General features: G+C 54.7%; 1 protein-coding gene across 13 annotated transcripts in view; it reads right to left on the reverse strand.

Annotated features, from left to right (window-relative positions):
* The window catches only part of LOC125703455 (uncharacterized), a 56,960-nt gene extending 43,679 nt beyond the window's left edge, over nt 1-13,281 (reverse strand). For 6 of the 13 annotated variants that reach the window (XM_048967948.1, XM_048967951.1, XM_048967944.1 and 3 more), the window contains exon 1: nt 4,252-4,437. Coding sequence is in view for 3 of the 13 variants with exons in the window: in XM_048967953.1 (XP_048823910.1) it covers nt 3,387-3,445; nt 3,976-4,007 (91 nt within the window). In the remaining 10 variants the exon portion in view is untranslated. Of the gene's footprint in view, nt 1-3,386; nt 3,446-3,975; nt 4,062-4,251; nt 4,438-13,186 lie in introns of those variants that run through there. The other 7 variants (XM_048967952.1, XM_048967954.1, XM_048967956.1 and 4 more) reach the window with 5 other exon arrangements.
* Nucleotides 13,282-14,054: the final 773 nt, after the last annotated feature.

Consider the following 14,054-nt stretch of genomic DNA (forward strand, 5'->3'; position numbering starts at 1 on the left):
TTTCTTTCTTCCAGAATCTCAATCTTCTCCTTTTGGAGTCCCTCTCTCAAACTCATTTCCCTGCCTAAATGTGGGGAATGTCTTTTGCCGTGTTCTAATGGGAGCAAGTTTTGGGTTGTGAGGGGGGACTACAAAGCTGGTTTCTGTAGTGCAGAGGGCTGGTCTTGTGCTGCTTCCACACTGGACAGAACAAACCAACAGCTGAACCTGTCTGTGAAGCTGGCAATACCTCTGTGAAAACATATTAGGGCAGAAAATGTCCTAACACAGAGAGTAGGAGACGAGGAGGAAGTGACGCATGGAGATGAAGATATCCTCTATAGCCCACGGAAGACCTGTGCCAGACAGATGGACCTTCTTGAAGAAAGTGCAACACCTGAAACACCCACATTAGTGCAGATTTTCCTAAAGGACTGCTCAGCTCTGCCCCTGTGCTGTCCTGGGTGGGAGCTGCAGGGCACCATGACGGAGCTGCAGGGCACCATGACGAAGCTGAAGGCTGCCATGATGGAGCTGCAGGGCACCATGACGGAGCTGCAGGGCACCATGACGGAGCTGCAGGCTGCCATGGGGCCTTCCCTCCATCCCCTCTGATCTGGGCTCTACAACCCAAGGGACTTGCTGTCAACCAGAGCCCCCACATCCCTTCCTGGGGTGCTGCTCTCCAGCCTCGTGTTCCCCAGTCTGTGCACAGAGCCAGGGTTGTACCACCCGAGGGGAAGAATTCCTCACTTGCTTTTGTTAAAGTTCCTGTGGTTGGAGATGGCCAGGCCCTGCGATTTGGAAGGATTAATCCCCGAGGCCTTGCTTCCCTCCAGGGAGTCAATCATTCCTCCAATTTAGTGCTGTGCTCGCAGGAGCTGGCAGACCAGAGGCCCTTTCCCAAGCCCTGCAGGTGAACGTGCCGCAAGACAAACGATGACGACTCCCCAAATGTAAAGAAGTTCCAATGATTTTATTTGGCACTTCTTGTGATGGAAATGTCTCTGCTTTGCTGTTGTAGCAGAGAATGTTGGTAACAAGGGAGGCAGCTGCTGTGTTACATGCCTCCTCTCAGCCCCGGTGCTGCCAATCCTGGGGCTTCGTTGTTCTTTGCCATGGTGTGAGTGGGCGCGGAATGAATTGGCTGCACTGCGCCCTCCTGATGTTCTCTCACAGGTTCTTGCGTTTTTGTCTGGCCTCCTGCAGCTCCAGCTTCTTCACAAAGCTGTAAGGGAAGAAGCAAAGATGTGCACTCAGAGTCTCGGAGAAGAAGGCAGAGATATCCTGCTCACCCTCTGCAGAGTCTGTGCGTCCGGCTGCACTGCCATGACACACACGTGCAGCTCATCAGCCCAGAGCTGGGATGTGGGACCAGGCAGGGACGGGCCCTCCAGGCGAGATGCCTGGCTGTCCATAGTCTGCCAGGGGAGGGATGGTCTGTATGGAGTGGAAAGGCAGAGCCAAATCCCATCTGCCCCCACCGTTCTGCCCCCTCCCTTCTGCCTTCTCACATCTGGGCTGGACGGCAGCTGGGGCTCAAGTTCACGGCCTCAGGAGCACTCTGCTCTCCACGGCACCAGGCTGTCAGGGAAAGGCAGTCCCACCCAGCTCTGCTGTCACGGTAAGAGAGGCACTGGCCCCTGCAGGAAAATCCTCCCACGGCTGCCAATATTTACCTGGGGTACTCCATGGGTCTGACAGGAAGGTGCGTGTTTTGCTCCACCTTCTTCCTCCAACCTTCCCGGCACACCTTGTATGACTCCAAGGTTCCCAGGACCTGTTTTGCCCGTAGAGTCTGGAAACTGCAACAGCAGAGAGAAACTCCTGCTCACACCCCGTTTGAGATGCTGCCTGCCCCAATGCCTACCTTCCCCCACCCCTGCACGCCATGGGGCCTTTGAGCCCCAGCACCCCGTCATGGTGGGATGGGCTTCAGGCTCCCCTGTCCTCACAGTTGGTCACTCTGAGTGGTTTGCTTCTGCCAGGCCTTGCTGGGAGCTGCTGCACACTTACTTGGGCTCTGCCATCTCTGCTTGAGGGACCGCTGTCCTTCCCTTCTCTATTGGAGGAAGGCGGCAAGGAATCTCCTCGCTTTTCTTCTTGCTGGAGATCTTTTCTTTTTGCGCTCTCTCCCCCTCCTGAGTGGTGGTCTTCAGAGGAGGGAGGCGCTGCTGGACTTGAGGTGCTTGGAACTGCTTCCTTGCCTGTGTGGGAAGTAGAGGCAGATGTGAGGCCACGTCACCTTGGCGAGTAGCATCCACCCAGCAAAGGGTCACAGGCTGGAAGAGTCTGAGTCAAGCTGAGGTTGAGCAGTGCAGACCAGGGCTGTGTGAGGCACACCAGGCAGTGCCGTCTGTGCCGTCCCCACAGCACAACCCATCCTCTGCCCTTTGATATCTGTGGTGTACTTCATCTCCCCATGCCATGGGTGGAAGCATGAAGGGCAAGTGCTGTGGGTACACAGGGAGTCCCTCACGAGAAGGAAAGGAAGAGCCACAAAAGAAATGAGAGGATGAACTCATCTGGGGGGCTCTCCTAGGATTCTCTGTCCATAGTTTCTTGACCCATCTCACCATTGCACGTACCAGTGATGTTCCCAGCTGGCTGCGCAGAGGAGGGAGCCTGACTTCTCCCTCCCTCTCCTTCATCCCCAGCTGCCTCTCTGCCCAGCTCTTTCCAATACGCGGAAGCGCACTGTGAGCAACACAGGGAGCATGTTAGAGAGCAGCAGGAGCCTGGAGGGAGTTCAGCATGCCCAGGCCCAGGCCTGACACATGGGAGCTCAGGGCGTCACATTGTCAGTTGTCAGTGCACTCACCTCACTGTGGTCCCCTCTACTGCCAGCAGGTTGAGGTCACTTGACCGGAGGGGTGGAAAGCGGCCATTAAGGGACTCACGTTCTTGCTCCTCTGTAAGCACAAAACAAGGAAGCTGTTCACAGCTGCATCTCTGAGATGCTGACCACCAGACAGCCATGCCAGATGCACGTGCATCTGCTGCTGCCATTGAGCAGGGGCCTCAGGGCAGTGGCCATGGCACCAAACTGTTGGAGTTCAGGAGGCGTCTGGGCATTGCTGTCAGAAATACGGTCTGGTTGGTGCTGTGTGGGGCTCATATCTGGACTCAATGATCCTTATGTGTCCCATTCAGCTGAGGCTATTCTATGAGTCTATGATTCTTAGCGGAGTCACCGCTCTCTCCAACTACCACTTGTTCCCAGCCCTCTGTTTCACACAGCCCTGCTGATCCCTCAGCAGTTCTGGAGCCCATTGCTTCCATGGGTCCCTTTGGGAATGGAGGTGATCCAGGACATGCTGTCATGTTCTGGCATCAGTACTGTGGAATCAGAGGTGCGGTGACACGCTCCTGCTTCTCTACGTTACGTCTACGTGGTAGCACTGTACCTATTTGCTCAGCGAGATCTGCCAGGACAAATTCCGGCACCTCATCCTTGGGCAAAAAGCTGCAAATAAAGAAGAGGCAGTGGTTACAAGAAGGGCCAAGTGTAGTCCTCTGCAGGCTCTGGGACTAAGCTGCTCACACAGCTGCTCCAGACCGGAGCTACTGTCTCTCATCTTCAGTTTTGTGAAGCAGAATATACAAGCAGGCAGCATTTGGAAACAAAATTCTGATGGAAAACGTTAGCATGTTGGCTTTGGTTTGTTCCTTGTTCATGGTTTTCCGCCAACCCAAAGGAAAAAGGGAGGGAGCAGAAGCATCTTTCTGGAAAATGGTCTCTCCTCACAGCCACACAGGTGGGAATGGAAAGGGAGCCCTCATCCCGGGGACTTCCCCTGCAGACCGCTGCTCCCCAGAGAAGCTGCAGTGGGCACGGGCTTCATGGAGAAGCGCTGCTTGGAGTGCATGTGTGTGCAGCAGGTCAGGAGACCGGGCCTGGCAACGACAGCCTGGGCACCTCTGGGCAGCTTGAGCAAAGAGGCTGCAAAATGTCTCGTATGGTCAGTTTGGGGCTACAGAAGCAAAGATGCTCACCTTGGGGACAAGAAGTTCCTCTTCCGAGGCATTTTACCAACTGTTGGCCCCTAGCGGGCTTAGATCAAGAGCGTCGGGCTTGAGATCTGCAAGAAGGACACAGAAGTGAGAGGGGATCCCCAGCCAGAAAGGCATCGCTGTTCACCATGGCAGCCAGCCTCCCCACCTCCCCCAGCCCGGGCTCCCTCCCCACATCCGCCCGTGCCTCCACGTCCTGCCCAGAGGCACTGCCCAGAGCCAAAAGTCCACCGGAGGGAGGCGTCCAGATCTGCTTACCACCGAGCTCCTGCACTCCTCCTGTGCACGTCTCCAAACAGACCCAGCACTATCGCACTGCCTGCCTTGGCCTTCACCTCCTCGCTGCAGAGCAGCTGTCGAGAGAAGAGCGCTGGCGAGAGCAGCAACTCGCGTCTGGGCTCACCTCCACCTGTCGGGGAAGTGTGAGCTGGGAGCTGTGGGACGGGGCAGGGATCAGGGTGAGGTGCGGCGCCCCATTGTGACTCCAGCCCATGTCACAGAGGGGCTGCGGGCCCCACCCGCCCACGTCACCCCCTGCCAGGCTCCTGGCTCCCAGGCTGGGGGGCTGTGCTGGGCATGGTGGGTGCTGCCCCCGTCCGCCCGCTGCCTGCTGTGCAAGGAAAGCCAAAGCACCGTGCAGATCGTGCACCAATATAAATTGATAAAATTTGATAATTTGGGATGAGTACAGGAATGCCGTCCGGACTTGCAGACGTGGGATCAGGGAAGCCAAGGCGCAAGCAGAACTGAACTTGGCAAGGGACGTGAAAAACAATAAGAAAACCTTCTACAGGTACATTGCCCAGAAGAGACAGGCCAAAACGGGCGTACCTACTTTGGTAAATTTAAAAGGAGAACTGGCTTCAACAGATGAAGAGAAAGCTGAGGTGCTGAATGAGTTCTTCACCTCGGTCTTCACTGGTGGCCAGGATTCTAGTCTTTTTCACGTCCCTGAACCCTGCATCCCCAAACCTCTATGTGGGGACCAAGGAGGTAAATCCCTCCCCACTGTAAGGGCAGAGCAAGTCCGAGAGTGCCTCCTTAGACTGAATGAATACAAGTCTATGGGGCCGGATGGCGTGCATCCCAGGGTCCTGAAGGAGCTGGCTGAGGTGGTTGCCGAGCCGCTCTCCATCATATTTGAGAAGTCGTGGCTGTCAGGTGAGGTCCCGGACGACTGGAGGAAGGGTCATGTCACTCCCATATACAAGAAGGGGAGCAGGGAGGACCCGGGGAACTACAGGCCGGTGAGTCTCACCTCCGTGCCTGGGAAGATCATGGAACAGATCCTCCTGGACAACATGCTCGGTCACATAAAGAATGAGCATGTGATCCGAGACAGCCAGCACGGCTTCACCAAAGGAAGGTCATGCCTAACTAATCTTGTGGCCTTCTATGATGGAGTGACGGCATTGGTGGACGAAGGGAAGGCGACCGATGTCATTTACCTGGACCTGAGCAAGGCCTTTGACATGGTCCCCCACCACATCCTCATCTTCAAATTGGAGGGAAGTGGATTTGATGGGTGGACGACCCGATGGATAAGCAATTGGTTGAAAGGCCGCAGACAGAGGGTGGTGGTCAATGGCTCTATGTCCAGGTGGAGGCCGGTAACAAGTGGTGTCCCCCAAGGGTCTGTCTTGGGACCGGTGCTCTTTAACATCTTTATTAATGACATCGATGAGGGAATTGAGTGCACCCTCAGCAAGTTTGCTGACGACACCAAGCTGAGTGGTGCGGTTGATACGGTGGAAGGAAGGGATGCCATTCAGAGGGACCTCGACAGGCTGGAGGGCTGGGCTCGGGTGAACCTGATGAGGTTCAACACGGCAAAGTGCAAGGTTTTGCATTTGGGCCGGAAGAACCCCAGGCACCTGTACAGGCTGGGAGGAGTGGGCCTGGAGAGCAGCTCGGCAGAGAAGGACCTGGGGGTCCTGATGGACGAGAGACTGAACATGAGCCAGCAGTGCGCTCTGGCAGCTCGAAAGGCAAATGGGATCCTGGGCTCCATCAGGAGAGGGGTGGCCAGCAGGGACAGGGAGGTGATTGTCCCTCTCTACTCGGCTCTTGTGAGGCCCCATCTGGAGTACTGTGTCCAGGTGTGGAGCCCTCAGTACAAGAAAGACATAGAGATTTTGGAAAGGGTCCAGAGGAGGGCGACTAAGATGATCAGGGGGCTGGAGCACCTCCCCTATGAGGACAGGCTGAGGGAGTTGGGCTTGTTCAGCCTGGAGAAGAGAAGGCTGCGGGGTGACCTCATTGCAGCCTATCAGTACCTGAAGGGAACCTACACCCAGGAGGGGAGTCAACTCTTCAAAAGGGCTGACAACAGCAGGAAGAAGGGAAATGGTTTTAAGTTGAAGGAGGGAAGATTTAGGTTGGATGTTAGGGGGAAGTTCTTTACTAGGAGAGTGGTTAGGCCCTGGAACGGGCTGCCCAGGGAGGTTGTGGATGCCCTGTCCTTGGACGTGTATAAGGCCAGGTTGGACGGGGTCCTGGGCAACCTGATCTGAATGTATATGTTTGGTGGCCCTGCTAGGCAGGGGGGTTGGAACTACATGATCCTTGGGGTCCCTTCCAACCCGGGTGATTCTGTGATTCTGTGATTCTGTGATTCGGTGATAAAAGGATTTTTTATTGTCTTTTACTGCAGCGGCCAACCTGAGTTCAAGTTAGGCTTTCGCCTTCCTAATTTCCTCCCTGCACACCTTAGCTACTCCTTTGTAATCTCCCCAAAGCTTGTAAGGTTTCTTTAAGGTGAGATCCTTCTCTCAGTCACTGACAGCCCACCCCGTTGCTGGTAGGGACTGAAACAGCTTGAAAGACAAACTTAGGAAATATTTCTGCATCAGCAAACTCTGCTGCTTCTGTCATGGCTCAAGGCGCGCAGGTCCATTTATGTGTTGAGTGGAAGCACAGCACCAATGGTTCTCAGAGAGATGGTTCTCAAGAAACACAGCAGTAATGTGTTTATGAGGGCAGTGCCAATGAGGGCAGGAGATGGGAGTGTATGGAAGTAAATGGTGTCCCAAGGCCATTCCCATCTCTAGGAACACGGGACTTAATCTAGCAGACGGAATATGGGCTGCACGTTTGCTTTGTGTGGTTAAGGCTTGAGCATGGTCCTGCAGGAAGTGTATCTGAGCCCATCCTGGAAGTCTTCAGGATGTTATGGAACAATCTGCAGCATGTTTCCCCTTCAGGGTTGTTTGCAGCCCTGATCAGCACACTTGGGCCATATTCGTTCAAGGTGGAAAGTCTGGGCACCATCCAGAGATGAAAGAAGAAGGAAGGTTTTCTGGCAACTGATTCCTCATGAAGAGGAAGAGGTTTCTGACATGAGCAGCCTCACAACATGCCCCTCTCCCTCCTGGACTGGCTCAGCGACTTCTTCCTGCTACCTGCTTGCTGCCTAAAGCCGCCCATGCTGCTGCTGCCCTCCCCGGAATGTTGTCTGCCATCAGGTTCCTCACTACAGAATTCCTGCATGCTGACAGACTCTCCTGGGCCTGCTTCCTGAGTCCTGCTGCTTCCTCCCTCATTTTCCCTGCAGCACATTCCTGCTACCGCTTGTGCCCAAGGCCAGCCACGCTGCTGCTGCTCTCCCCCTGCGCTTTTGCCTTCACCCATCGGGACAGGATGCAGCGGGATCGCTGCTGGATCCCGGTGGTGACAATCCCCACTTTAAGCATTTCTTGCTTATTTCCTATCTTTTCCATAGCCCTCCTTCCCTTCCCCAACATCCTAATTCATAACAGTCGCCGTCCTTCCCTTCCCTGTTTCCTTGATTAGGATTTTTAATAAACTGGTTGGACCAACAATTGAACGGTTGTTTCTTAATCTCACACCAAGGATACTGATATCTAAGAACCTCCTCTCCCTCCTATAAATTGGAGCAAGACAGAGGGTGAGGCATGGCCAATAAATAACCTGTGCTCAGAGAGGCTGATTGGTGCTGGGATTAGTGCTTCCGATGTTCTTAACATCTGCAACTCCAGGACAGTCCCAAATTCATCAGCACTGGAACCTGGAAGGCAGCAGCAAGGCTGCTAAGAGCTCTCAGTACGGGATTTTTTTGCTGAAGATGGCAAGGAATGTCAAAGGGAGTTTTCCTCCCATGCTACGATCCTCCCTCACCCTGCCTTGCTGTGCCTGTGCTACTAGCAATGTAGGTTATTCAGTCATGTAAGTCAGATGCAGAAACCGTCCTCGGACTCGAGGACTGGAATTCATCATCAGCATCTCTGTGTCCTCAGTGGTCTGGGGAGTTGGGGTTTGTGAGACGTGCCCAATGTATGTATCAGAAAATCTTTTTCTTTCACTGTTCTCAGAGATGCAGGAATCAGCCTCTCAGTGAATCAAGGAAAGTGGTCTGAGAAACTGCGGCCTCCCAGTTAAGTCACCTTATTATGATGGAGTTAAGTTCAAGAAAAATCAAGGGCAAAGAGGGCCTTCTACCACTCTTACTGCAAGGCCAGGTTGAACGTGACCCTGGGCAATCCTGACTGGAGCAGGGGGCAGCCAGCCCATAGCAGGGCGTTGGAACTGCTTGGAATTATTTTAGTCTGCCTTTTAGGCCCCCTCCAACCTAAGCTATTCTATGATTCTATAATCTCATCGTAGCTCTAGGATGTCTGTCAGTAGAAACAGAAGGCTGCCATTGTGGGGATGATTAAAGAGAACTCAATACATGGGCTTGTCCTCAGTGCCTACGTGGGCAGGAGATGAGAGTGTTTGTATGGAAGTAAATGGTGTCCCAAGGCCATTCCCATCTCTAGGAACACGGGACTTAATCTAGCAGACGGAATATGGGCTGCACGTTTGCTGTGTGAGGTTCAGGCTTGAGCATGGGCCTGCAGGAAGTGTATCTGAGCCCATCCTGGAAGTCTTCAGCATGTTATGGAACAATCTGCAGCATGTTTCCCCTTCAGAAATGTATGTGACTAAGTGGCGTCAGATTTGCAACCCAGAATTGCAGCCAGGACTTTCAGCAGCAGGGGTGAGATGCCCCAAACGCATCCTTAGAGAGCCACAAAGCCGTGCGGAAGGATGGAAGGCGCTGTGCAGGTTATCTTGCTGTGACAAGACTGCTGACCTATGTAAGGTACCCAGAGGGAGGGCAGGGGAGGCCTCTGCCGCAGCCTGGGAAGGGAGCCCAGCCCAGGGCCTCCTCTTCCAGCTGGGGCCCAGGGTGCCACCGCGCCTCCTCAGAGCTGGGAAAAGGCTGTGTGTGCGTGCACTGCCTGGCAGAGGCCTCACACAGCTCCCCTCCGGCCCAGGCCAATGCTGGGCCCTGCTGGGGAGATGCAGGCCGAGCCGATGGCTGGCAGCACGGCCCCGCAGTGCGGGCACGGCGCTCCGCAGGGCCTGCCCAAATCCAGCCCCATCCTCGGCTTGGGAAGCGGCAAGGAGAAGCTGACTGCAGCCTTCCCTGCAAGCCACAGAGTCTTAACATCTTTCAGTGCCTTTGGTTGGAGGAGACCGCACAGATCATCCCGTTCCAACCTCCCTGCCCTGGGCTGGCTGCCCCTCACCAGATCAGCTGCCCAGGGCCCCGTGCTTGGCAATGGGCAGCACTGCCAGGGCCTCGCTGACCTCGGAGTTGCATGTTCCTAGAGTACGGTTTTCCTTTCACACCTCGGCAGCCTTCTGGCCCGTTTACCTCATGCTCTTCTCATCAGCCTCACCCTCTGCCGTACTTCTGGATCCTCCATTTTCTGGCTTTTTAGAGCAGTCTCTGCCACGGGCTGCTCCCTCAGAGCATCCTCCTGACCCAGAGAACAGCAGCTAGAATGGCAAGGAGCAATTTTCCTTCTGCAGCCTCTCAAATGTACGCCGCACATCATGAACTGACTGCTCCCAGAAGATTTTGTCTTTCGGAATGCCTGTTCCAACACAGTGACACGGCCCCAGGCTTTGAAGGCCTGCCCATAAATAGCTTTGACCTGGAAGCACCCAGGTGAGCAGTTAGATCTCAGGGAATGACTTATATCAAACTGCTGTCCCAAGGCTGTTCAGGCCTCTCCATCTCCTGAACTGCAGTACAGCTCCACGCAAAGAATCTGCACGGTCAGCACCATGATAGAGCACATCCCCCATAGCTGCTCCCCACCCGCAGCATCCTGCTGGACCCCCGCGCATTTCTTTCTTCCGGAATCTCAATCTTCTCCTTTTGGAGTCCCTCTCTCAAACTCATTTCCCTGCCTAAATGTGGGGAATGTCTTTATGCCGTGTTCTAATGGGAGCAAGTTTTGGGTTGTGAGGGGGGACTACAAAGCTGGTTTCTGTAGTGCAGAGGGCTGGTCTTGTGCTGCTTCCACACTGGACAGAACAAACCAACAGCTGAACCTGTCTGTGAAGCTGGCAATAACTCTGTGAAAACATATTAGGGCAGAAAATGTCCTAACACAGAGAGTAGGAGACGAGGAGGAAGTGATGCATGGAGATGCAGATATCCTCTATAGCCCACGGAAGACCTGTGCCAGAGAGATGGACCTTCTTGAAGAAAGTGCAACACCTGAAACACCCACATTAGTGCAGATTTTCCTAAAGGACTGCTCAGCTCTGCCCCTGTGCTGTCCTGGGTGGGAGCTGCAGGGCACCATGACGGAGCTGCAGGGCACCATGACGGAGCTGCAGGCTGCCATGGGGCCTTCCCTCCATCCCCTCTGATCTGGGCTCTACAACCCAAGGGACTTGCTGTCAGCCAGAGCCCCCACATCCCTTCCTGGAGTGCTGCTCTCCAGCCTCGTGTTCCCCAGTCTGTGCACAGAGCCAGGGTTGTACCACCCGAGGGGAAGAATTCCTCACTTGCCTTTGTTAAAGTTCCTGTGGTTGGAGATGGCCAGGCCCTGCGATTTGGAAGGATTAATCCCCGAGGCCTTGCTTCCCTCCAGGGAGTCAATCATTCCTCCAATTTAGTGCTGTGCTCGCAGGAGCTGGCAGACCAGAGGCCCTTTCCAAAGCCCTGCAGGTGAAAGTGCCGCAAGACAAACGATGACGACTCCCCAAATGTAAAGAAGTTCCAATGATTTTATTTGGCACTTCTTGTGATGGAAATGTCTCTGCTTTGCTGTTGTAGCAGAGAATGCTGGTAACAAGGGAGGCAGCTGCTGTGTTACATGCCTCCTCTCAGCCCTGGTGCTGCCAATCCTGGGGCTTCGTTGTTCTTTGCCATGGTGTGAGTGGGCGCGGAATGAATTGGCTGCACTGCGCCCGCCTGATGTTCTCTCACAGGTTCTTGCGTTTTTGTCTGGCCTCCTGCAGCTCCAGCTTCTTCACAAAGCTGTAAGGGAAGAAGCAAAGATGTGCACTCAGAGTCTCGGAGAAGAAGGCAGAGATATCCTGCTCACCCTCAGCTGAGTCTGTGGGTCCAGCTGAATTGCCATGACACACACGTGCAGCTCATCAGCCCAGAGCTGGGATGTGGGACCAGGCAGGGACGGGCCCTCCAGGCGAGATGCCTGGCTGTCCATAGTCTGCCAGGGGAGGGATGGTCTGTATGGAGTGGAAAGGCAGAGCCAAATCCCATCTGCACCCACCCTCTGCCCCCTCCCTTCTGCCTTCTCACATCTGGGCTGGAAGGCAGCTGGGGCTCAAGGGCACGGCCTCAGGAGCACTCTGCTCTCCATGGCACCAGGCTGTCAGGGAAAGGCAGTCCCACCCAGCTCTGCTGTCACGGTAAGAGAGGCACTGGCCCCTGCAGGAAAATCCTCCCGCTGCTGCCAATATTTATCTGAGGTACTCCATGGGTCTGGTAGGAAGCAGCCGGTTTTGCTCCACCTTCTTCCTCCAACCTTCCCGGCACACCTTGTATGACTCCAAGGTTCCCAGGACCTGTTTTGCCCATAGTGTCTGGAAACTGCAACAGCAGAGAGAAAGTCCTGCTCACACCCTGTTTGAGATGCTGCCTGCCCCAGTGCCTGCCTTCCCCCACCCCTGCACGCCATGGGGCCTTTGAGCCCCAGCACCCCGTCATGGTGGGATGGGCTTCAGGCTCCCCTGTCCTCACAGTTGGTCACTCTGAGTGGTTTGCCTCTGCCAGGCCTTGCTGGGAGCTGCTGCACACTTACTTGGGCTCTGCCATCTCTGCTTGAGGGAACCCTGTCCTCCCCTTCTCTATAGGAGGAAGGCGGCAAGAAATCCCCTCGCTTTTCTTCTTGCTGGAGATCTTTTCTTTTTGCGCTCTCTCCCCCTCCTGAGTGGTGGTCTTCAGAGGAGGGAGGCGCTGCTGGACTTGAGGTGCTTGGAACTGCTTCCTTGCCTGTGTGGGAAGTAGAGGCAGATGTGAGGCCACGTCACCTTGGCGAGTGGCATCCACCCAGCAAAGGGTCACAGGCTGGAAGAGTCTGAGTCAAGCTGAGGTTGAGCAGTGCAGACCAGGGCTGTGTGAGGCACACCAGGCAGTGCCGTCTGTGCCGTCCCTACAGCACAACCCGTCCTCTGCCCTTTGATATCTGTGGTGTACTTCATCTCCCCATGCCATGGGTGGAAGCATGAAGGGCAAGTGCTGTGGGTAAACAGGGAGTCCCTCATGAGAAGGAAAGTAGGAGCCACAAAAAAAAAAAAGAGAGGATGAACTCATCTGGAGGGCTCTCCTAGGATTCTCTGTCCATAGTTTCTTGACCCATCTCACCATTGCACGTACCAGTGATGTTTCCAGCTGGCTGCGCAGAGGAGGGAGCCTGACTTCTCCCTCCCTCTCCTTCATCCCCAGCCGCCTCTCTGCCCTGCTCTTTCCAATACGTGGGAGCGCACTGTGAGCAACACAGGGAGCATGTTAGAGAGCAGCAGGAGCCTGGAGGGAGTTCAGCATGCCCAGGCCTAGGCCTGACACATGGGAGCTCAGGGCGTCACATTGTCAGTTGTCAGTGCACTCACCTCACTGTGGTCCCCTCATCCTCCAGCAGGTCGCGGTCACTTGTCCGGAGGGGTGGAAAGCGGCCATTAAGGGACTCACGTTCTTGCTCCTCTGTAAGCACAAAACAAGGAAGCTGTTCACAGCTGCATCTCTGAGATGCTGACCACCAGACAGCCATGCCAGATGCACGTGCATCTGCTGCTGCCATTGAGCAGGGGCCTCAGGGCAGTGGCCATGGCACCAAACTGTTGGAGTTCAGGAGGCGTCTGGGCATTGCTGTCAGACACACGGTCTGGTTGGTGCTGTGTGGGGCTCATATCTGGACACCTGCACCTGCAGTTCTACGTCCAGGCTCTGGCGAAGCCCAGGAGGGATGTGGGGCTGTTGCAGTGGGCCTGTGGGGGGGCCCACAAAGAAGTCAGGAGGCCTGGAGCATTTCTGCTACAAAGAAAGGCTGAGACAGCTGGGCTTGTTCAGCGTGGAGAAGAGAAGGCTCCAGGGAGAGCTGGTTGCAATGTGTCTGTAGATAAAGGGTACTGTAAACAAGAACAAGAGTGACTTTTTGCGTGGTCTGCCAGTGACAGGACAAGGGGGAATGGCTGTACAGTAAAAGAGGGGTAATTTAGGTTAGCTGTTGGAGGAGATTCTTTACTCTGAGGGTAGTAAGGCCCTGGCAGTGCTGCCCATTGCCAAGCACGGGGCCTTGGCCTGCAGAGGCCTCCCCTGCCCTCCCTCCGGGTACCTTAAATAGGTCAGCAGCAGGTGACTGGATGAAATTGCCCTTCATTTTATTGTAAGGCAGCTGCAGACGACATCCTTCCCATGGCTAACAGCGGGGTTTTTCAGTGGCAGTGTAATGATTTTAATCCTGCAGTTTTTATTAACTCCAGCACTGCCATGTGCTTGCTCAACCTCACCCGAGTGCCATTGCATTGTCTGGAGGATTGCAAGCTGCCCAGAAATTCCCAGGACCTGTCTCAGAGACCAGAGTACAGAACACCTCCCTGTGAGGACACATTGAGAAGTGGGGCTGTTCAGCCTGGAGCGGAGAAGGTTCTGTGGAGACCTGGGAATGGCTTGTCAGTGTTTAAATGATCCATAGAAAAGAATCATTATGCTTGGAAAGACCACTGAGATCATCTGGTAGAACTGTTATCCCATCACTTTCAGAGTGGCCTGCAGTCCAAGACAATTCCTCTTC

This window comes from Lagopus muta, chromosome 21 (assembly GCF_023343835.1).
Source record: "Lagopus muta isolate bLagMut1 chromosome 21, bLagMut1 primary, whole genome shotgun sequence".
Classification (NCBI taxonomy): Eukaryota; Metazoa; Chordata; class Aves; order Galliformes; family Phasianidae; genus Lagopus; species Lagopus muta.